The sequence below is a fragment of the Lathyrus oleraceus genome, chromosome 3 (genome assembly GCF_024323335.1).
Source record: "Lathyrus oleraceus cultivar Zhongwan6 chromosome 3, CAAS_Psat_ZW6_1.0, whole genome shotgun sequence".
Taxonomy (NCBI): Eukaryota; Viridiplantae; Streptophyta; class Magnoliopsida; order Fabales; family Fabaceae; genus Lathyrus; species Lathyrus oleraceus.
The window spans coordinates 406,348,890-406,371,812 of NC_066581.1; the positions used below are offsets into that span (position 1 = coordinate 406,348,890).

A 22,923-nucleotide genomic window follows, 5' to 3' on the forward strand; every position below is an offset into this window, starting at 1 on the left:
TGGTTGTGGAAGAGCAACCTTCTCAAGTAGAACAAGACCAGCGTAGGTCAAGCAGGATACGTCACCTACCTGAGAGATATGGATATCTCATAACTGATCAAGGTGATGTATTACTCATAGATCAAGTACGAACATGAGCCCTGTGTCTACAAGAAGGTTAGTGGGAGCATGATCGTTTTCCTGGTATTATATGTAGATGACATATTACTCATTGGAAACGATATCCCTACCCTGCAACAAGTAAAGTCTTGGTTGGGGAAATGCTTTTCTATGAAGGACCTAGGTGAAGCAGCCTATATATTAGGAATCAGAATCTATAGAGATAGATCACAAAATTGCTTGGCCTAAGTCAGAGTACATAGACAAAGTGCTGAGACGCTTTACTATGAACGATTCCAATGGTTATGTGTTTTGCTTAAATGGTGGCGCTGTGAGCTAGAAAAGTTTAAAGCAAGATACGGATGCTGATTCTATTATTGAGGCCGAGTATATTGCTGCCTCAAGTGCAGCAAAGGAAGTTGTTTGGATCAAAAGTTCCTTAGTGAACTTGGCATAGTTCCTGGCATTGTGGATCCCATTGGTCTCTATTATGATAACAATGGTGCTATCGCACAAGCTAAGGAGCCTAGATCTCACCAACGATCCAAACAGATACTTAGGCATTATCACCTCATACGAGAGATAATAGATAGAGGAGATGTGAAAATATGTAGAGTACCGACACTTGACAATATTGCTGACCCACTAACAAAGCCTCTTGCGCAGCAGAAGCATGATGGCCATACTAGATCAATGGGCATTAGGGGTATGCTTGATTGGCTCTAGTGCTAGTGGGAGATTGTTGGTGTAAGCCCTAGAGGCCAATACTTTTGGTACTTGTATCGAATTATTTAAGGCTTTTTCTTTATTATGGTTGTTAAATAAAGTCCCTGGAATAGATAGTCCGTTTAATCTATCAAGTGTGACTTGATCATGAGAGCACATTAAACATAGGGACACTATTCTTAAAGTATCCGTAGTCGAGCTTTGTTGTGAAGTGGGATAACATTAAAGCATTAAGACTATTATGTTTGTAGACTGATGATCACATCTCATGGATCATGGATAAAGAGTTATCAAGTCTTAAACATAGGTATGAATATTAAGAGTAATATTTATACCGGATTGACCCGCTATGAGAATACTATATAGAAAGTTATGCAAAATGTCATAAGTTATTCTCATGGTGATAATAGTGTATACCACTCTTCGACCTGAAACCACTGTGGACCCTAGATGTAAAGTTGAGTGCTTTGTTGCTGATCCAACATTGTCCGTAACTGGATAACCATAAAGACAGTTGATGGGTACTCCACAAAGCATGCTGAGGGACATGAGTGACCTAGATGGAATTTGCCCATCCTGCGTAACAGGATAAATGTCTATGGGCCCAATATTGAACTGGACAAGGATGACACGGTCTATACCTTGTGTTCAATATAGACATAAGGGCAAAGGGGTAATTATACACATAATTATTATCACAGAAGGATTTGTCAGATCACATGACATTTTCGTGTCTTGGGTAGCAGTGATGTGTTGCTAGATACCGCTCACTGTTTATTATGTTAAATGTGTGATTTAATATAATTGCCAACGTCGCGAAAACCTACAGGGTCACACACAAAGGACAGATTGATGAGAAATATAGTAACTAAGGAACACCGTAAGGTACGATGCACTTAAGTGGAATACGAAATATGGTAAGGTACCAAATACTTAAGTGATTTTGGCATATTATGAGATATGGGCCAAAATACACTTAAGTGGGTTTTTTAGCTTGAAGCCCACACAAGTGGTTCGATAAATAGAACCCTTGGGTAGAAGCATTGTCACTCAGACTAACACTCAAGTGAAGACTTGGAATTTTGTTTCCCTCTCTCTCTCTCTCACTCAAAGCCTTCATTCGTACCAGCTAGCACTGAGATTGAAGGAACCCGTTCGTGTGGACTGAGTAGAGACGTTGTCATCGTTCAACGTTCGTGATCGCTCCATGGATTTGTATCCAAGGTTTTGATCGTTACAAGAGATCTGCACCAAAGGTTTGAATCGCCATAAGAGGTAACGATTCTATCACTGATCATGCCCATTCGTAAGGATCACTAAATGGAGAAATTTTTAAATTCCGCTGCGCCATGGATGGCAATTCTCCTTCAGGTCCATATTCAAAATATTTTTAGAATGATAAAATAAATAGGGTAAAAAAATAGTTCAAAGTTGGAAGTAAAATAGGGTAAACATAAAATAAAATAAAATGAAATAAAATAGAATAACCAAAGTTGCACATGTTAGGGGTTGAACTCTTGACCTTGGGGTCATGGGGGGATCAACCCCCTCTCCCACCGGGCCAAGCGTTTGGTGGTGTTAGCAAACACACCGAGACAAATAAATATTAAAAAACCAATATAAAAATTGGATGTGCACGCAGAAGGGCCAATCAAAACATGACAACACTTGTTTTTGAATTTGAAAGCGCGCGCCAACGGTCGTCTTCTACCTCGAGACAACTCAAAATCAAACTTCAATAAAATGTGTTTTCAATCAGATTCAAGCATGGTGATAACTTTTATGGTAAAAAACAAATAATCCTCCACACTCATGAGCCATTGATTGGCTTTAAGTGTGAACTATTTCACCATGATTCAGATGAACACAGTTGACCTAGTTTAAAAATTAAACTCGGAATAATGACTAATCAAAGCTACAAGTTTAGGGTTAATGATCGAAAGGAAGTTTCAAAGTGAACAAAAACTTTTTTAGATGATGGGGGTGAAGGGAACTACCTGATCAGAATCAACTCAGGGAGGTATTTCGATGACTTAGCTCAACTCAGATAAGGCTTGAAGAGGATGAGTTAGGGTTTTGGAAAGTTTGAATGGATGTTGGTGAAGGTTCCTGGGAGGATATTTGGGATTGAAATGCTATGGAAATGAAAACACGAATCTCTGTTCTTGGAGGTTTGGTTCAAGAGTGAAGTAGAGGTTTTAAGGCTTTTCAAGCTTAGCATATGAAGGGGACATCTTCCCCTATTTATAGGGAAGGTGCGTGGATGGTTAGGTGATAGGTTTGTGAGGTTTTGCTTTAGATTTTTTAGTGGCTCAAAGCATGCCTTGGATGGACTTGAGGAAGCATGAAATAGATGTGTTCTGGCCTTGCTTACAACTCAGACCACTTTGCCTTGGTCCCTTTATTTTGGCCGGCTATAAATTCCACTTTTTGCCAATTTGGGAAAAATCTATTTTTGCACATGGGGTCCGGTTTTGATCCTTGGGATGTTTAGGATTACAATTTGACTTATATTTGTACTATAATACCCTATGAAATATGATTGGGGGACATTGGGATCAGATCAAAGTAGTTTGGTGACTTGGAGAATGGATTTGCAAATTTTGAGTTGATCATGTCTGATTTGTGCATCAGGATGGTCACCAATGTTAGAACTAAGGCCAAATGAAATTGGCTCATGCATTTTGTCTTAAACTTTTGCCATTTTCTCCTTGTCATGTCCTTGGTTGAATGCAAAAATAACCAAGTCAAAAGGGTTTGTGGTTTGGAAATGGAAATGTGCTAAAGTAGTGGTCTTGGTCAGGTTTTAGGGCATGGTAGGCATGTTGGACCAACTTGGCCAATAGAAAAATTGAATTCCTTCCTTAATGAATTAGGTCTTGGACCTTGAAACAAAGTTGGAGAGGATTTTCCATTGGCCATTATTGCCAAAATGTGACCAACCAACATGACCTAAAAATGGGATTTTGTGATTTCTTGATTTCCAAGGCATAATGGTGAATGTTTTGAGTTCATATGATCATACCATGATGGGAAATAAGATTTGGATCTTTGTGGCATGATTTTTGGCCAAGTTGATGAGTGAATCAAGTCATTGAAAGTTGAAAAATCATGACCAAACCAAGTACTTGTAACATGGATTGAATGGATGTTTAAATAATGGATTTTGATTTAAATTTGCATGAAATGGTGTTGAATGAATGGTAGGGTGATTAGATGGTAAAAATTGAGCAAGTTCGATGATCAAGAGATGTCTAAATTAGGGTTTCTTGAGCCATAAGTTTTATTAAGAACCAAGGTCAGACAACTAGGGTTTGGTGATGCAAGGATCAAGTTGAGATGTTTAAAAGGTATGCAACATGAAAAAACTTTAGATTTTAGGGGTCCTCAATGGAATGGTCAAGATCCATGGTGAATAATTACTTGTACAAGCAAAATGAGGTCAAGAACATGGGTTTGGGTCCTTGGGTGACCAGATGAATCTTGAAGCTTCTTCAAAGGGGACTCACCACCCAAATTGGGTTAGGGGAGTGAGTGAGATGACTTGAGTGATCCTCCAAGATTTGTGGGATGTTTGGCGATGAAATTAGGGTTAAGGTGGCTTGGGCACACCTCAACATGGCCTGAGGGTCTTGAATCTTCGCAGATGAATCCCATGCCTTGAATTTGCGGATTAAGTATGAATGCATATGAGATGACATCTGTGGTATGTATGCTCAAGGAGTAGAGCTTAAGAAGGTGAAGTGGGGTAGGGTATATTTGAGGGTATGACAGAGATCACTTACTCAGGTTCATAAGGAAAGAATTCAAAAACCAAAGAAGCTGAAGCTAAAGACTCTGAATCTCCTCAACAAGTAGTTGTTGAAGCTCATACTCCTATGAGAAGGCACAAACAAATGTTTTCACATTCTGAAGAATTGATTTTGGGTGACAAGCCTGAAACACTTAGAACCATATCCTCTTTCAAGCCCTTTGAAGAAAATCTTATGGGTTTGGTGTCTCTGGTAGAGCCTACGTCAACTGATGAAGTATTTCAGGATACATAATGGATTTTTGCTATGCAAGAGGAACTCAATGAATTCTCCAAAAATAATATATGGGATATGGTGCCAAGACTCAAAGGAACTCATGTCATTAGAACCAAGTGGGTCTTTAGGAATAAGCTGAAAGAACAAGGAGATGTAGTTAGAAATAAGGCTCGACTGGTTGCACAAGGTTATAGTCAGCAAGAGGGGATTGACTACATAGAAACGTTTGCACCAGTTTCCAGGTTAGAGTCTATTTGTCTCTTAATCTCTTTTGTAGATAATTATAACATCATCTTATATTAGATGGATGTTAATATTGCATTTCTGAATGGTTACATTACCGAAGAAGTGTACGTACACCAACCCCCTCTGTTTTTGAAAATCCTAAAAATCAAGATTTTATTTTCAAACTGAATAAATCATTGTATGGTCTGAAACAAGCTCCTAGAGCATGGTATGAGAGACTACGCAATTTTATTTTAGAAAATAGTTTCACCAGAAGGAAAGTTGATACAAAATTATTTTATAAGTCATTCAAAAATGACATTATTGTTGTTCATATATATGTTGATGACATCATATTTGGTTTTGCTAATGCTACTTTGTGCACAGAAATTGTTAAGTCTATGCAGGAAGAGTTTGAGAAGAGTCTGATGGGAGAACTCAAGTTCTTTCTACGGATTCAGATCAATCAATGTTCAGAAGGAACTTACATCCATCAGAGCAAGTAGACCAAGGAACTTCTGAAGCAGTTTGACATGTCTGAATGCAAGATGTCAAAGACTCATATGCATCCTACATGCATCCTTGAGAATGACGAATGTATGTTTGTGTGCTCATTTCCAATCAGATCCTAGAGAGTCTCAGTTAATTGATGTTAAGAGGGTCTTCAGGTATCTGAAAGGAATGATTAACCTTGGCATGTGCTATAGAAAATCCAAAGACTACAAGCTAGTGGGTTATTGTGATGCTGACTATGCTGGAGACAAACTTGAGAGAAAAAGCACTTCCGAAAGCTATCAGTTTATGGGAGATTATTTGATCTCATGGTCCAGCAAAAGGCAATCAACAAATTCACTCACAACTGCTGAAGCTGAATATATAGTAACCTATAGATGCAACACTCAGATGCTTTGGATGAAAAGTTAGCTAGAAGATTTCCAGATATATGAAAGTAACATTCATATACTTTGTGATAATACTTATGGTATTGTTTATCTAAGAATCCCATTATGGATTCTAGAGAAAAACATATAGAAATAAAACATCACATTATATGTGACGATGTTCAGAAGGGTATTTTAAATCTAAAATTTATTAATACAGACCATCAATGGGATGATATATTTACAAAACCCCTTGCTAAAGATAACTTTGTTTTCATTCTAAAAAATTTAAATATGGACTTATGTCGAGAATGAAAAAGATGTTTTTTTTAGAAGGTTTATCTCTTAGAATGACAACATGAGACTTTGAGATTTGTTGGTACTTCTGAATGTGTGAGTCTTCTGAAGTGAGAAGATTTCATAAGCTCAAATGTATCCAGTCATAGTTTGTGTGTTTAAGCAAATCTACTTTATGTAACTGAACTGTTTTTTCATTAATAATTTTCAACCGTCTCGATAAATGGAGCAATTTTAAGACAATTGTATTAGAAAACTGAATCATTTCTGATAAGATGATGTGACACGTTAGGTGAATAAACCTTGGAATTTTTGCTTTCGTGTTTTAGAAGAAGATTATGATATATGAGAAGCTTATTGCCAAACTCATAGATCATGATGGATCTGGAATAAGATATGAACAAATGGTGGAAAAGGATTCAAATATTACTTAGATGTCTAAAATGATTTTCTCCTCTGGAAAACACTCTAGTAAAATCAAGGATTTGCTTCCTCATCTAAAGGTTTGGGCTAGGATACTTCTTTAATATGTGAATCCCATACCAGGAACCAACTCCTCTGACTACACCAATGGTGATCTATAGTATATCCTTTACTACATTGAATCTGGAAAGAAGGTGAATCTTCATGCACTTTTGTTTTAGAATCTAAGGGATACTTTGAGAGACACCATAAATGGTATCAAAAGGACCAAGAGATACATTCCTCTAGGTAAGATGATCTGAGACATTCTGATGGAGAGCCAACTGAAATATACTTTTGGAAAATGGCTCAACGATAATGGTCTAAAGAATCTGAAGATTATTGACGAGGTATTTAGCCCCCTGCTGAAGTATCTGATCAGTGCATTTTGATGCACATTCTTCTATTATTGTACTTGGGCATTTATCTAGTTTATTTTTCTTATTTTACTATTTTATTATGTTTTTAGATTTAAGTTCATGGTTGCCTTTAATCTATTTTCGTTTGCTATTTTCAGTTTTAGCGATTATTTGATATCTATCCACTGTTCAGATCATAATTTGAGCTAGGCGATTCCGTTTTGCAAGTTCTGACATGCGTTGGAAAGCTAAGAGAAAGAGATATAACTTTTATGTTGAAGTCAAAAGCTGATTCGGAGTGCAGACGTCTCAATTAATTCGTTGAAGTTTTGTACTTTAGGAAATATTTTCTTTTGGCCCATTTGTTGGGCCGAATTTAGGTTTTCCGATCCAGTTTGAATTATTAGTGAAACCCTTATTCTGTTTAAAAGGGAAGTCGTAGTACTGTAGCAAATACACATTATTCACGATAACTTTTTGCTTTTGTGCGATCATGAAGAGGAACTAAAATCCTAGAGTCAATATGCTGTAACCGAATTTCCAAGGCTTTGAGGTTTTTATTCTATCAATTTAATTTCGTTCTCTTTCAATTCTATTCTATGAAATTTCATTTGCCTAATCTGTATTTTATGGAATGGTTTTGATTAAATTCGTATGATTGCATTCCTAACTATTAATCGCCGTTTTCGTCGCTTTGTCGTTAAATTGCGTTTGTAAATCGTGTTTGCTTAATTCACGATTGTATTTATCCGTTTGCTTAATTCGGAATATAGGAACATAAATTGGTCATATATCTATTGCGCTTGTCAATCGAATTTGAATCGAATAGAGATCAAAGCCGCTTAGGGAATTGGTATGTAAAAACCAATGATTAGCCGAAAACTGAAAACAGTAGATTGGCTTATCTTATAATCTCTTATTTTAATCACTTTTTTTGCTTTGTTTTCTAAATCGACCACTAAAACATAAACCCCTCTTAAATCGATTTCATTAGGTTAAGAATAATATAAGAATCCTTGCGATACGATACTCGAGGTGTCGCTTCCCGTTTACTATATTTTATTACTCATTTTTCACCCGTGTGCGACATCAGATCAAATTGACGCCGTTGCCGGAGATTCTTGTAGATTTTAATTATTATTATAGTCTAACTATTATTATAGTCATATGTGTTGTGTTTTAACATTTTTTTGCCCTAACTTTCTTGTGTTATGGTGTTTTTGCGTTTTAGGATAAAAGAAATCTATTTTTTAAGAAAATCGTCTCAAATTATTCTGATTCTTTGTCGATTAACTAGAAAAGAATCAAGGATCAGAAGCCTCTATTTAGAAACTAAATAGTTAATGTCATCCTAAAAATCCGAAATTCCTTACTTTTTTATTTTTTATGATTTTTTTTTCTGTTTTGATAGTTTCATAAAATTCCGATAAAATTCTCAAAAATTTTAATTGACGTTATTAGATTAATTTTTGTGTTTTTGTATTTTTTTCCTTTTATTTCAATAGTTTTTTTTTACGTATTTCAATTGTTTGTTCTTAATAGGGACATTATCGGTATTTTCCTATTTGTTGTTGCATTGCTGAATTAGTTATGTGTGTTTCTCATTGTTTGTTGATTTTTTTTTCTATTGAGTTTAATATGGCTGACCAAAGAACTCTGAGAGAACTTGTTGCTCCTGATATGAATTACAATGGTTTAGATATTGAATATGCTGATGTTACTATTCCTTTTGAGTTGAAATCTGGTTTAATACACTTGTTGCCAAGGTTTAGTGGTCTTGCAAGTGAGGATCCACATAAGCATCTTAAGGAATTTCAGGTTGTTTGCTCTACAACATTGAGACCTGAAGGAATCACTGAAGATCACATCAAGCTAAGAGCCTTCCCGTTTTCACTACAGGGTGCTGCCAAGGATTGGTTATATTATCTTGAGCCGAATTCTGTCACGACTTGGAATGATTTGAAAAGAGTCTTCCTAGAGAGATACTTTCCTGCCTCTAGGGATACATCAATCCGAAAAGATATATGTGATATTAGACAGGGAAATGAGTCATTGACTGAGTATTGGGAGAGATTCAAACAATTAGTATCCAGCTGCCCTCAATATCAAATTACCGAACAACTGCTTATTCAGTATTTCTATGAGGGATTGTTACCAATGGATAGAAACATTCTTGATGTTGCTAGTGGTGGAGTACTTGTCGATAAAACTCCAGTTGCTGCCAAAGCCCTGATTGAGAACATGTCACTCAATTCCCAACAGTTCACAACCAAAAATAATTCTATGGTCCAAACAAAAGGTATGAATGACATTCAGGTTTCCTCTTCCAACAAGGCTTTAGAAACCAGAATTGAAGAGCTTACTTCTTTACTGAAACAAATGGCAGTGAGTAAACCTCAAACAGTAAAGTTGTGTGGTATTTGTACTTCTACTGAACATCCAACTGACACATGTCCTATTCTTCAAGATGAGTCGGTGACTCAGTTGCCTCAAGCATATGCAGCTAACTTTTTCAACCAAAGCAACAATCAGAAAGGGTACAACATTCCTGAATTGTCCACCAACAAATATCACCCCAATTGGAGGAACCATCCAAACCTTTGATATGGAAACCAGCAGCCCACCCAATAACAATTAGTCACACCCCTGCCACAGACCACTCCCCAAGTCTCCATCTCTGCACCTTTCGGACCTTCATTAGAGGATCTTGTCAAACAAATGGTTGTTAACAATCTCCAATTTCAACAACGAACAAATTCCAGTATTCAGACTTTGCAGACATAGATTGGACAGCTTGCCACTTCGATGAATGCCATGCAGTAAGCCCAAGGATCAAACCAAATTCCTTCCCAAATAGTTGTGAATCTAAAAGGCCCTAATGCTAATGTGAGTGCAATTTCCTTGAGATACGAGAAGGTAACAGAACCAACCCCAGAAAAAAATAAAAATATTCTTGAGGTAACACCTGAACCTTCTTCCGTTGTGATAGAAACTGAACCCTCTGTTACGGTAGAAACTGAAAAAGAAAAAGAAAAGAAGTATGTGCCACTAGTTCCCTTCCCACATAGAATACTGAAAAATAAAAGGACTGATGATGGAGAGAAGGAGAGAGAGAGATTTTAGATGCATTCAGAAAAGTGGTGGTAAACATTCCGCTTCTTGATGTTATTAAGCAGATTCCAAAGTATGCAAAATTTCTAAAAGACTTGTGCACAAGTAATAAAAGGTTGAAGGGAAATGAGAGAGTAAATTTGAGACAAAATATTTCAGCCCTTATCGAGCCTAAACATTCACCTGAAAAAGCTACTGTTTCATCCTTCAATCAGGCCATACCCCAAAAGTGCAAGGATCCAGGAACTTTTTTATATTCCATGTACCATTGGGGATAGTAAATTCGACAATTGCATGCTTGATTTGGGAGCAGGCACTAATGTTATGCCTACTTCTGTTTATAATAACCTTGATATTGGTCCTTTACAACATACAAGTTTAATCATTCAACTAGCGAACAAAAGTAATGCTCACCCTATTGGAGTAGTGGAAGATGTGATTGTTCAAGTTAATGACTTGATTTTTCTTGCAAATTTCTACATTCTGGACATGTATGGAGAAACAAATTCAAGCAGATCGCCTATCATTTTAGGCAGACCGTTCATGAAAACGGTGAAAACAAAAATTGATGTCGACATTGTCACAAAATTTAACATTTTCGATGCCATGAAACATCCCTTGGAGGAGCATTCTGTTTTTCATATTGAATTGATCTCTGAGTTGGTTGATAACACTTTTTCTAAAATTTTTTCACTTGATTTACCATCTCTATCTGGGTTTGATAATGTTTATTCATGTGATGATTGTATTGACACTTACCTTTGTGTTGTTTGTGCTGAGATTGATGCCGCCTTGCAGGGTGATAGTATAAATGAAGTAGTTTATGTGGCTGAAGCTCTTGACATTCCGACTACCCCAAACATACCATGCATTGAACAACCATATTCTTTAGAGCTTAAACCACTTCCCGAGGATTCATATTATTCATCAAAGCTTCAACTTAATCAAAAATATAAGAAGGGAATTGGATGGACCTTGGCTGACACTCGTGATATTAGCTCATCCATATGTATGCATAGGATCTCACTTAAAGATGAAACAAAAGTAGTGAGGCAGCCCCGTAATCCTTTAATTCTTGATGTTGTGAAAAAGGAGATCACTTTCACGTGCCCATTCAACACTTTTACTCATCGAAGATACTTTTTTGATCCTGGAATACAAGACAAATGCACTAATCAAAATTTCAAGGTCAATGGACACTCCCCAAAGCTATTCCATGAGAACCCGACTTTGGAAGAAGAGACTGTAGAAAAGTTCTCTTTGGGGAAGGCTGCTTATGCGATCATTTATCCGCCTTGACACCTCAGGTGTGTTCTTTCCTTTCTCTCACTCTTATTTTATATTTATGCTCTTTCATTGAGGACAATGTATGTTTTAAGTGTGGGGGAGGGAACCATTTATTTTTTTAGTTTTCTTTTTTTAGTTTTTATTTTTTCTCTGTTTTGGTTTTTGTTTGCTTTCTTAAAAAATATATAAAAAATGCACGCTTTTTCCTTTGGTTTTTGAGTTACAATTATGAGTATTTTTCTTAGTTCTCTTGACTAAAGTCTTGTGGTGTGATGTGAAAAATTTGTTGTGCATTTTTAGTATGATAGGTATGACTAAACTCTAAATTGTATATCTTTAGCAGTAGATCATGGACCCTAGTGAGCTTTGAGCCTTATATGGATAACATTCAAAAATCCATCTCTTTCTTTCTTGTGTGATTCACTCATGTCTATTAGTCTCTAGAACTTGAATTGACTCTTCTTGATGTTGTTGTTTACTTGTGCACACTGATATGATAAAGGCAATTTTGTTTTTGTTTTTTTTTTGTTTTTTAGCCAATTAGCCAAAAAGTCAACCCTGAAATAATTTCATCCCTTGTTTAAAACCCCCTTGAGCCTATTCTCCCTTTTTTGTTTAAAACTCATTACAAGTCGAGAAGTGAAAAACAATGTTATCACCCTATTCAAAGGGTTGAAAGAGTTTTGTTTGGAGTTGTGTGGGGTTGAATAATTATGTTTGTAATATTTCAGAAGTTGGCAGAAAAAGAAAAAAAATAGAAAAAGAAAATAGAAAAAAAAAGGAATGAAAAAATAGAAGGATAAGAGGAAGAAAAAAATAGAAGGCTAAGAGGAAGAAAAAAAAGGAATTATGTTTGTAATATTTCAATACATGTCAATACATACCCCTTCAAAAAAAATGAATAAAAAGAGGAAGGAGAAGAGAAAACAATTGCTATAGAGTTGTTCAAGTGAATGAAATATTTTGTAAATTCAACTCCCGCAGTTTCTTTCAAGTCTCTTTTATCTCTTTGAATTTTATCCTAGTACCCCTTAGGATTTATCTCACCCTTACCTTGGTCACGTTACAACCAAATAAAAGTCCTTTTGATCTTTGTGTGCATGTATTTCAATTGTGGATGTTAGAGTCCTTTCAAGCTTATGGCATTTCTAATTTTCATGTTGTGCTTTGAGTGTAAACAGTTAATCTAAACACTTGAGAGTTGAGTGGATTATATCCTGTGAGGATCTTACTGTTATTGATGTACTTTTTGGTAATCTGTTTTTCTATCTGCTTTAAATGTCACAAAAAGTTGCTTACAAACACCATATTCTTGAAGCTTAGACTTAGAATTATGCTTATACCTTGTATCTTGAAAACTTTTGGAAGTGCATGCTCTGTTTTCTTTCCTTTTGTTTTGAAATTATAATTTTGCTCGGAGTGCAAAAGTTCAAGTGTGGGGGAATTTGATCAGTGCATTTTGATGCACATTCTCCAATTATTGTACTTGGGCATTTATCTAGTTTATTTTGCTTATTTTACTATTTTATTATGTTTTTAGATTTAAGTTCAGTTTTAGCGATTATTTGACGTCTATCCTCTGTTCGGATCATAATTTGAGCTACGGGATTCCTTTTTGCAAGTTCTGACATGCGTTGGAAAGCTAAGAGAAAGAGATGCAACTTTTATGTAGACGTAAAAAGCTGATTCGGAGTGCAAACGTCTCAATTAATTCATTGAAGTTTCGTGCTTTAGGAAATGTTTTCTTTTGGCCCATTTGTTGGGCCGAATTTAGGTTTTCAGGCCCAATTTGAATTACTAGTGAAACCCTTATTCTGTTTAAAAGGGAAGCCGTGGTACTGTAGCAAATACACATTATTCACGATAACTTTTTGCTTTTGTGCGATCATGAAGAGGAACTAAAATCCTAGAGTCAATATGCTGTAACCGAATTTCCAAGGCTTTGAGGTTTTTATTCTATCAATTTAATTTCGTTCTCTTTCAATTATATTCTATGAAATTTCATTTGCTTAATCTGTATTTTCTGGAATGGTTTTAATTAAATTCGTATGATTGCATTCCTAACTATTAATCGCCGTTTTCATCGCTTTGTCGTTAAATTGCGTTTGTAAATCGTGTTTGCTTAATTCACGATTGTATTTATCCGTTTGCTTAATTCGGAATTTAGGAATATAAATTGGTCATATATCTATTGCGCTTGTCAATCGAATTTGAATCGAATAGAGATCGAAGGCGCTTAGGGAATTGGTAGGTAGAAACCAATGATTAGCCGAAAACCGAAAATAGTAGATTGGCTTATCTTATAATCGCTTATTTTAATCACTTTTTTTTTCTTTGTTTTCTAAATCGACCACTAAAATATAAACCCCCCTTAAATCGATTTCATTAGGTTAAGAATAGTACAAGAACCCTTGCGATACGATACTCGAGGTGTCGCTTCCCGTTTACTATATTTTATTACTCGTTTTTGACCCGTGTGCGGCAGCGGATCAGTATCCAAGGAAGAGATGTGCATCAGAAGGATACCTTTAATGGTTTTCCTACCTTCTGAAAGACATATTATTTGGATGATATGGTTAAGTTTATGGAGAACTGTCATGCTGATGCTCTTTTGGAAATTTCTAAATCTATTTCTTAGAAGAAGAAGAGGAAGACTGCTAATAAGCATTCTGAAAGGATGGCTAAGAAGTTTAAGGCCTCTAGAGAGCATCGAGATACTTCAGTTGAAGAACCTAAAGCTTCTAAAGCTACTTCTGCTGGAACTTCTGTTCCTTCTAATAATCGCCTTATTACTACTGTTAACAGTTCCTCAATTTCACCCCCACTATCACTTCATCCATCCTAACCACACTTAAATACACTTTTCCATTTGTTATAGAACACATGCCTAATTCTGCTCCCCAATCCAATAATCCAAATGTTACATATCCACCACCCTCCCCATTTATATCTGAACTTCTAACCTCCACTCTAATGCCACCATCTCACTCACATTTTACCGTCTTCTCTCCTATCCCAACTCATCCAACCAAGAAACCATTATTAGATCTTGAACCATCTTTACCCATTCACTTAGATGCTCCCATTGTCAAATCAAACTTTGATTCGAACACTGACTTTGATGTTGAGTACATAGCCCTTCCTGATAGAACTCATCAACCTTATTCTAATCAAACACCCTTTAAAACCAACATTCACCCTACACCCTTGGATGAATTGTTAACTCAGTTTAAAGGCCAGGCTACTAGAAGACTCCACTCTCACTCTCTAAGGATTGTGCTTCTAACACAAACCTTTCTGAGGTGTATGCTCTGACTAATAACTTCAGAAGTTGGATTGAAGTCAGTTCTAAAATGTTGGAGATTTCTTTCCTGAAGGAAGCAAAGAGGAACTTCCATTCAAGACTCTCTAGTATTATTGAACCCCTACTTCAGAAGGTTTCTCCAATGCTTCTACTTCCTGCTCCTGCTGTGAATCCACCTCCTTCTCCAGTTCAAGCTCCTTTGGTTTCTTCTGAGCCTACACTAGAAGTTGGAAGTGTCTCCAGTGAGAATAAGACTTTGAATTCTTAGGAGTTCATTTTGCAAGAAGGGATTCTTGGAGAGATCTTATCAAGACTACCAACCCCTCATAAACCCTAATTTTAAAAACTTTGTTGTTGTCTTTATTTTCTTGTTTTGTACTATGAATTCTCTTTCTATTGAATGAAATGAATTTTTTTGTTGGAATAATTATGTTTACTTTATATTTAATTTATTTTTGAATGATGACAAAAGGGGAGAAATAATGATTGATTTTGATATATCTAAATTCCAAAATTTGAAACCCAAACATGTTGTATATGTTTTTGACATTGATAACCTATCTGAGAACTTTGAAAAAGTTCATCATGTTAACCAAGTGTTTCAGGTACTAAAGCATTAACCAAGCTGAATTAAGTTCATGAATTACTAGCAACCAGGCCTATGGATTTAAAGAACTAGGCACTCTGATATGAACAAGGTGTTTGTTGAACCAAGTGCTTGAGTTGAACCAGGCGTATACTAGTTCTGAACTATACGAAATTTTGAACCAGATATATACAACAAAGCTATGAAACCAGACATCAATTCTCATGAACAATTCAACCAGGCTATTTAAGCTCTAACAAATCAAGCTCTGTGATGAGGTTGATAACTAGACTTTCTGACACTCAAGCATGACTCTGAATGAAATAATTTTGAACCCAAGTTGATGCTTTATGGGAAGCTACTTCATCCATTACAACTAGGCTTCTGCCTTATGGGAAGATAACAATCAGATAGTAACCAGGCGTCTGCCTTTCTGAAAGAGAGTAACAACCAAGCTTTTTCCTTATGGGAAGTTATTTCTTTCATGCTGATTGAAATTTTGATATGTGTTAAGATTATTTTTAGTCTTGAATTCAAGGGGAGATTGCAAACCTAACTCTAACATTCCAAGTTGAAAAATAATTTTTAATAGTATAAATTTCAGGGGGAGCTTACAAACCTCACTAGGATATTTTTATGTGATTAAAATAAGTAAAAATTATTCATAAAAAAACATGGTTTTGTCATCATCAAAAGGGGGGGAATGTTTAAAACTATTCATCAAAAACCATGGTTTTGTTATAACAATACATTATTTCTTAGAGAATAATTTTTTACACTACTAGTTTTTATCAAGTGTGTATCTTTTGCCAACAGGTTCTAACTCTGAAGCAATACTGTGTGACGTCATCAAATTCTAGAATCAACACACTCTGACTCTCAGGAGATACAAGTGCTTTACAAGATATTGTCAAGTTTTATAAATCTCTTAAACAACGATTCTGATGAACGTTTATGTTAAATCTTATGACTATGACTCTGATTGAAGAGCCTCTTAAGGTTTTTCTTCCTTCAAGATTTTACGCTCAAGCATCTAAAGATTCTGAAGAACAGGATATGAAGACTCTAAAAACCAGGTTCTGAGGAACTGAGTCAAGACTATAAAGACCAAGGCTCTGAAGATTCTGATAACATGTCTCTTGATCCTTTTAAGTATGCTTCAACATCATTTTATCAGAAGTCTCTGAAGATTAGAAGATAAGATCAAAAGGTTTTGCATCAGGAAAATAATACACAGTACAAGATCACCCTTCCCCCCACTACGCTGCTTCTGTGGGCTAAGAATAATACTATGGTACCATTTTGTATCCTATATGCAAACTGTTATGAAAGAGACAACTGCAATTCAGTAGTCCAATTCTACCCTCCAAAGGTTCATTTATATGCCTATATAAAGGAGACTTAAAGATTGGAAGAAGTTGCTAATGCTTTGATAACACTCACACTACTGAACATACACATGCTCTTTCTAAAGTAAACATTTTATGTGTATATTTATGTAAACACACAAGAGTTTCTGCTCGTTACTGCGTGATAAATATTCATTGTATTAACTTGTGTTAATCTACTTTCTTAGCAGCATTATTTGTAAACACAACTTATAAATCTCAATTTTTTTTGAGTGGTTTCCTTGAGTGATTTTATTTTAGTCAGATAGACTCAAGAAGACATTGACAATTTGTCTTTGTGGTGTCTATAATCATGTTTTAATTATATTGGATTAAGTCCTTCTTGAAAAGGCCAAATCACCTTGGTATGGTGGACTAAATGTAGATTCGTTAACATCCAACCATTATAAAAATAACTTTGTTATTTTTCTTGTACGTGTTTGTGCTTGATTGAGTTGGTTTTGAAAAAAGTTTTGTTTTTAAAAATCCAATTCAAACCCCCTCTTTCTTGTATTTCTTTCCACCTTCATATATATATATATATATATATATATATATATATATATATATATATATATATATATATATATATATATATATATATATATATATATATATATATATATATATATATATATATATATATATATTGTCGCAACCTGAAAAATACGGTGTGCGAAAAAACAACCTGCGAGAGAAAATGACAGAAGAGTCGCCACCGTGCGTTATTTATCTCAAAGGAGGGAAAGGAAACGCTCGAAGTAAACCTGAAAAGAGGAAAGGAAAAGACAAGGTCTCGCAACCAAATCTTGGGTTCGGGAGTCGGTTATGCGAAGGGAAGGTATTAGCACCCCTACGCATCCGTAGTACTCTACGGGATCCACTTTTGTAGTTCTTGTCTAAAGAGTGTGAGTTTATCTTGTGCTGTTTACTAAAAAAAGGGTTAAATGAAAATGACTCGCGCGGATGTCGCATCCACTGCATACGTATCTCATCTGAATATGAGAATCAGAGTCTTCGTAGCTCGGCTGACCTATGGGTTGGGGGGATGTGTGCTCGCCAAGACGTCGCGTCTTATGCCTACGTATCTCATCTGGAATGAGAATCAGAGCAAGTCGTAGTTCGGCTAACTACGGGGTTATGGATTGGGTTTTGGACGAACGACGTCACTACACAATCTACCGGATGCTCGACCTTTGGAGACTTACTCGCCTGTAGTAGAAGGAGTAAACGTGTTAGGAGAAGAAAAATCAATGGGTTTGTAGGGTTAGGGATGCTCATGCAAAAAGACAGTCCTTGACGAAGGAACCGCGCTACCTGCGGGGATACGAACACATACAACACAAACATGTATAAAGTAAATGAGCCAACAAGGCAATTAGAATAAATCTCCCAAATGGTATCCCACAAGCAAAGTTGAATCTCCAGCGAGCTATCCCTGCAAAAGTCATGTGAGCCTTCACAAAAACTCAACAAAAGGGTTAGTGAAACAAGATAAGGATTATGAGAAAACCTGCCATGACAAACGTAAGTCAGATTAGAGCAAAACAATATGGTTTTTCATGGATAAATGGTTTCAGAAACCTCAAACCCTGATTGGAGAGTTTGATTGAAATTGAGTTGCACCCGTGAGGTTTACAAAACAACCTTTAGGGCTTATGTGAGGCAGAGGTGATTCTGTGCAATTGAGTTCCCTTCAGGGTTTGGAGGTTGCTCTGAACTCTGTTAGCTCTTCTCTCACTATCTTTTTCCTCCAGCCAGGGTAATAGGAATGAAATTAAATTTTCTTTCACTGAAACTCTGAATTTATAACCTGATTTTTGTGGACCTATGGGCTCAGATGAGAGAGGCCCAAGTCCAAAATTTTTCATTTATTAATTAATTTATTTAATTATTTATTTATTTATTATTTATTATTATTATTATTATTATTTCGTTTTTCGTTTTTTTTTTTCGTTTTTTTTTTCATTTTTTTTATAAAAAAAAAACGATTGCCATGATGAAATGCAAATGCTAAATGACCTAAAAATGAATGCATGCATAAGGTGTAAAGCGTATGCTTCCAGAAAAAATGAAGGGTAAATTTTGGGGTATTATATATATATATATATATATATATATATATATATATATATATATATATATATATATATATATATATATATATATATATATATATATATATATATATATATATATATATATATATATATATATATATATATATATATATATATATATATATATATATATATATATATATATATATATATATATATATATATATATATATATATATATATATATATATATATATATATATATATATATATATATATATATATATATATATATATATATATATATATATATATTATATATATATATATATATATAACCAAACACATACAAGTAGCTAGGAACTTATATATGTAAATAAAACAATACATAATACAACAATCCAAACTAATATGTATGCATAAAATATAGCAGTACAATAAATAATAACAAAAGCAATATGAATTAGGACTGAAAATTAAAAGCAGTGAAATAAACAACAATGAAAATAATGGCAGTAGGAATAATAACAAGAAAAAATTAAAGCAGAAAATAAAACTTGTGAATAAAATAGAACTCATAAATAAAACTTGAAATAAAATTGATTATGTAATTAAAATTGCAAAATGAATCTCGGCAAGATTGTTGTAATGTTGATCCAAGCACACACATCAAATTCTTAATTCTAAGATACAGTAGTCCCTCAATATGAGAAACTACAACTTTTATAATTATAGAATTTCTCCCTAAAATAAATACAATAAAACTTGGATGATGAAAAACTAAGACTTATGGCTATTTATAAAGCTGGAAATTCATGAAAAGAGTCTGAAATCGTGTAGGAGGAGTGAGAGAGATATAAGTTGAAGTCGGAGAAGACTGAGTATGGTAGTTGCTATTTTTTCTAGCCTTAAAGTCTATGGCGAATGCCATGGCCTCATGGAAAATGCCCTGAGTGCTGAATATCACCGTTTTTGCTTTTCCTTTATGCTGAAGTGGCACCATCACTGCCACATCATGGAAACGCCACGGTGAACGCCATGAACGCAGAACTTGCCTTTTTTTTTCGTTCTTTGCCATTTTTGTCCCAATTTCACGCACGAATGCTCCTTCTTGGAAAATACCTGAAATATACACAATATACCAACATAAAACAACAAAAAGGAAATAAAATGGACTAAAATGACACATGTATCGAGTCAGAAACATGATTTGTTTCATGGTTTTCAAACTCTCTCATACTTAAACATTTGCTTGTCTTCAAGCAAGCAGCTACATACATGAAAATCTTTGAAAATGCAGCATTATAATGTAAATACTTAAAAACAATAACATTCAAATACTCATATTTGGCTAGAAATTCTATTTCGGTTAAAATTACCTTGATAGGTACTAATTGCACACTAAGGATATTGTAAAAACACTATTCCACAATTATGCGGTCACAAGCCTTCCTCCTATGCAAACCAATCTGAATCATGCTATTATGCCCAAACCTAACCTACTCATCCTCTTTTTCGTGCTTATTCATTCTAGTGCAATCACATTAAGCTCATTATCCTTTCACACTCTATCGCAACTGGTGCGAAAAAAACAACCGGCGAAGGAAAAGAAAACAGAAGAGTCGCCACCGTTCGTTATTTATCCCAAAGGAGGGAATGGAAACGATCGAAGAAAACTTGAAAAAAAATGGAAAAGACAAGGTCTCGCAACCAAATCTAGGGTTCGGGAGTCGATTATACGAAGGGAAGGTATTAGCACCCCTACGCATCCGTAGTACTCTACGGGATCCACTCTTGTTGTTCTAATCTAAAGGGTGTAGGTTTATCTAAGGTACTATATGCTAAAAGGAAGGTTAAAAGAAAATGACTCACAAAGATGTCGCATCCACTGCCTACGTATCTCATCTGAATATGAGAATCAGAGTCTTCGTAGCTCGACCACCTATGGGTTAAAGAGAAGTGTGCTCGGTAAGACATCACGTCTTATGCCTACGTATCTCATATGGAATGAGAATTAGAGCAAAACGTAGTTCAGCTAACTACGGGAACAAAGGTCTCGATTGCAACTAGGGCAAGAGAAAGGGAAGGTCTTGATCGCAACGAGGGCGAGAGAAAAGAATCGCAACAAGGGCGAAAGCAAGCAAGGATTAGTTGTTAGTTGTCAGTCAAAAACTCGGCAAGACATCGCATCTCGTGCCTACGTATCTCATCTGGACATAAGAATCAGAGTTGTCGTAGTTCGACTAACTAGGGGTTAAGGATTGCCATCTGAACATGGTCTTACAAAATAGGACACCAGCTGTGTCAAAGGAAAGTGGGCAATGTGTTCAACGTCCTAGCAGTAGGTGTCGCAGCTCGCTGAATTGAGTCTTAGGCAATTACCTCTTTGCAATAGAACGGATTGACATGCCACAAGATCGTAGACGCACAGAAGGTCTAAAAGTGGGGAAGCTCTGCTCTGGAATTGTCATGCAATGTGGGCCTATGTGTTAGGATTTACATAGGGGAACATCTACCTAATGTTAGCATGCAAAGGATAAGGGAATTCTACCTATGTTATCATACAAAGGGTTCTACCTAATGGGAGCTACCTAAACGGAACAAGAGTCGACGGATGGAGCAAGGAGAGGAGCCACAGATAAGGGTAGATGGCGATGCCTGAGGCAATCGACTTACATGTGGATGGCGATGCATGAAGCAATCGACTTACAAGAGGAATGGCGATGCATGAAGCAATCGACTTACAAGAGGATGGAGGAATGCGTGCTGGTTATGTTGAGTTTTGATCTTGTTTTGAAATGATTATCGAATGTTCGTTTTAATTCTTGTATTAACAGATGAATAAAGAATAAAAGAATAAACATTATACACTTCATAGGAGAGGGGTACATTTGTTATGAATGGGGATGGTCCATGGCAATCACACAATAAGAATATATGCCTCAATCATCATACAAGTAGGCAACAATTATCAATCAGATCAGATGTGTAAACAAGTGTATAATCAAATCAAAGAATCAAAGAATGAAATAAAGGTGAATTAAATAATGCATGAGAAGTATGAACATGTTAAACAATCAAGCAATGGTAAGCATGGATGAAAGAAACAAGTATAATAGATGATAGATGAATCAAATAGATGAAAAGATGCACAAGAAGGGTTCACTGAATAATTTAATCAGGAAATGAGGTAAGGATCAAATAAAATCAAGATGCAAGGCCTCTAATACATGGCATATGAGATGAACAAGGGAGGATCAAAAGATCTCTTCAATTGCCATAAGCAATCCCTAAGTCAAACATCGATCATAAGAAAGTCAACTGAAAATCCAAGTCAACTAAATAAATATCAAATAAATAGCAAATTAATCAAGAAAATTATGAAAAATTAAATTAAATGAGGTGGGGTCAAGACATCATCATCCCCCAAAAAGATTTCAAAAATAATGAAAATTAGTGTATGAATCAATTGAAACAAAATAGAGGTCAAAACAAAAGTCAACCTACCAAACTAGGTCAAAAATAAATCCAAAATAATTTGAAAATGGGAAATAAAATTCCAAGAAAAGGTCAGATTGACCATGGGAAAGTGGTCAACCTTCATCCCAAAAATCAAAAGCTAAAAATAATTTTAAGTTATAAAAATAAAATCAAGAAAAAAAGTGTGTTAAAATGGACCATTTAGGATAAATAATTAAAATAAAATAATAATATTAAATAAATACGAAAATAAAAATTAAATAAAATTAAATAAGGAATTAAGAAATATGGAAAATATTTTTGGGTATTTTTATGAATAAAGAAAATATTTTAATATAATTAAAAGCAAAATAGAAATTAAATGTGAATTAAAAAAAAAGATTGAAAATGGATGGATTAATGCTGATGGGCCATGAAGTGTGGGGTGCTGAAAGCGAAAAGTGCAGGCCCAATGTCCAAATCAGGTTAAGTCCAGCGTGACAAAATGAAATAACATTTAATTAGAATAAAATCATGTAACATTTATCAATTGGTCAAGGCAACTTAAGTGACTAAAAGACAAAACAAGTACGCGCGGCCAGGATTAAAACAAGAGCATTGGATCTAACGGTTCATAAGTTGACACGCCAT

At 35.2% G+C, this 22,923-nt stretch overlaps 1 protein-coding gene across 1 annotated transcript; it reads left to right on the forward strand.

Annotated features, from left to right (window-relative positions):
- The first annotated feature begins 4,928 nt into the window (after nucleotides 1–4,928).
- LOC127131470 (uncharacterized) lies at nucleotides 4,929–9,681 on the forward strand. The gene is made up of 2 exons (XM_051060390.1): nucleotides 4,929–5,095; nucleotides 8,844–9,681. Exons 1-2 carry the CDS (start codon nucleotides 4,929–4,931, stop codon nucleotides 9,679–9,681), a joined length of 1,005 nt encoding a protein of 334 aa, XP_050916347.1.
- The last annotated feature ends 13,242 nt before the right edge of the window (nucleotides 9,682–22,923 follow it).

Excerpts from the sequence above, each read along its gene's own strand:
- LOC127131470 (XM_051060390.1), top strand. The coding sequence starts at position 4,929 with ATGGTGCCAAGACTCAAAGGAACTCATGTCATTAGAACCAAGTGGGTC. Across the intron at positions 5,096-8,843 it reads ACGTTTGCACCAGTTTCCAG|GTTTAGTGGTCTTGCAAGTG; the intron begins GTTAGAGTCTAT and ends CTTGTTGCCAAG.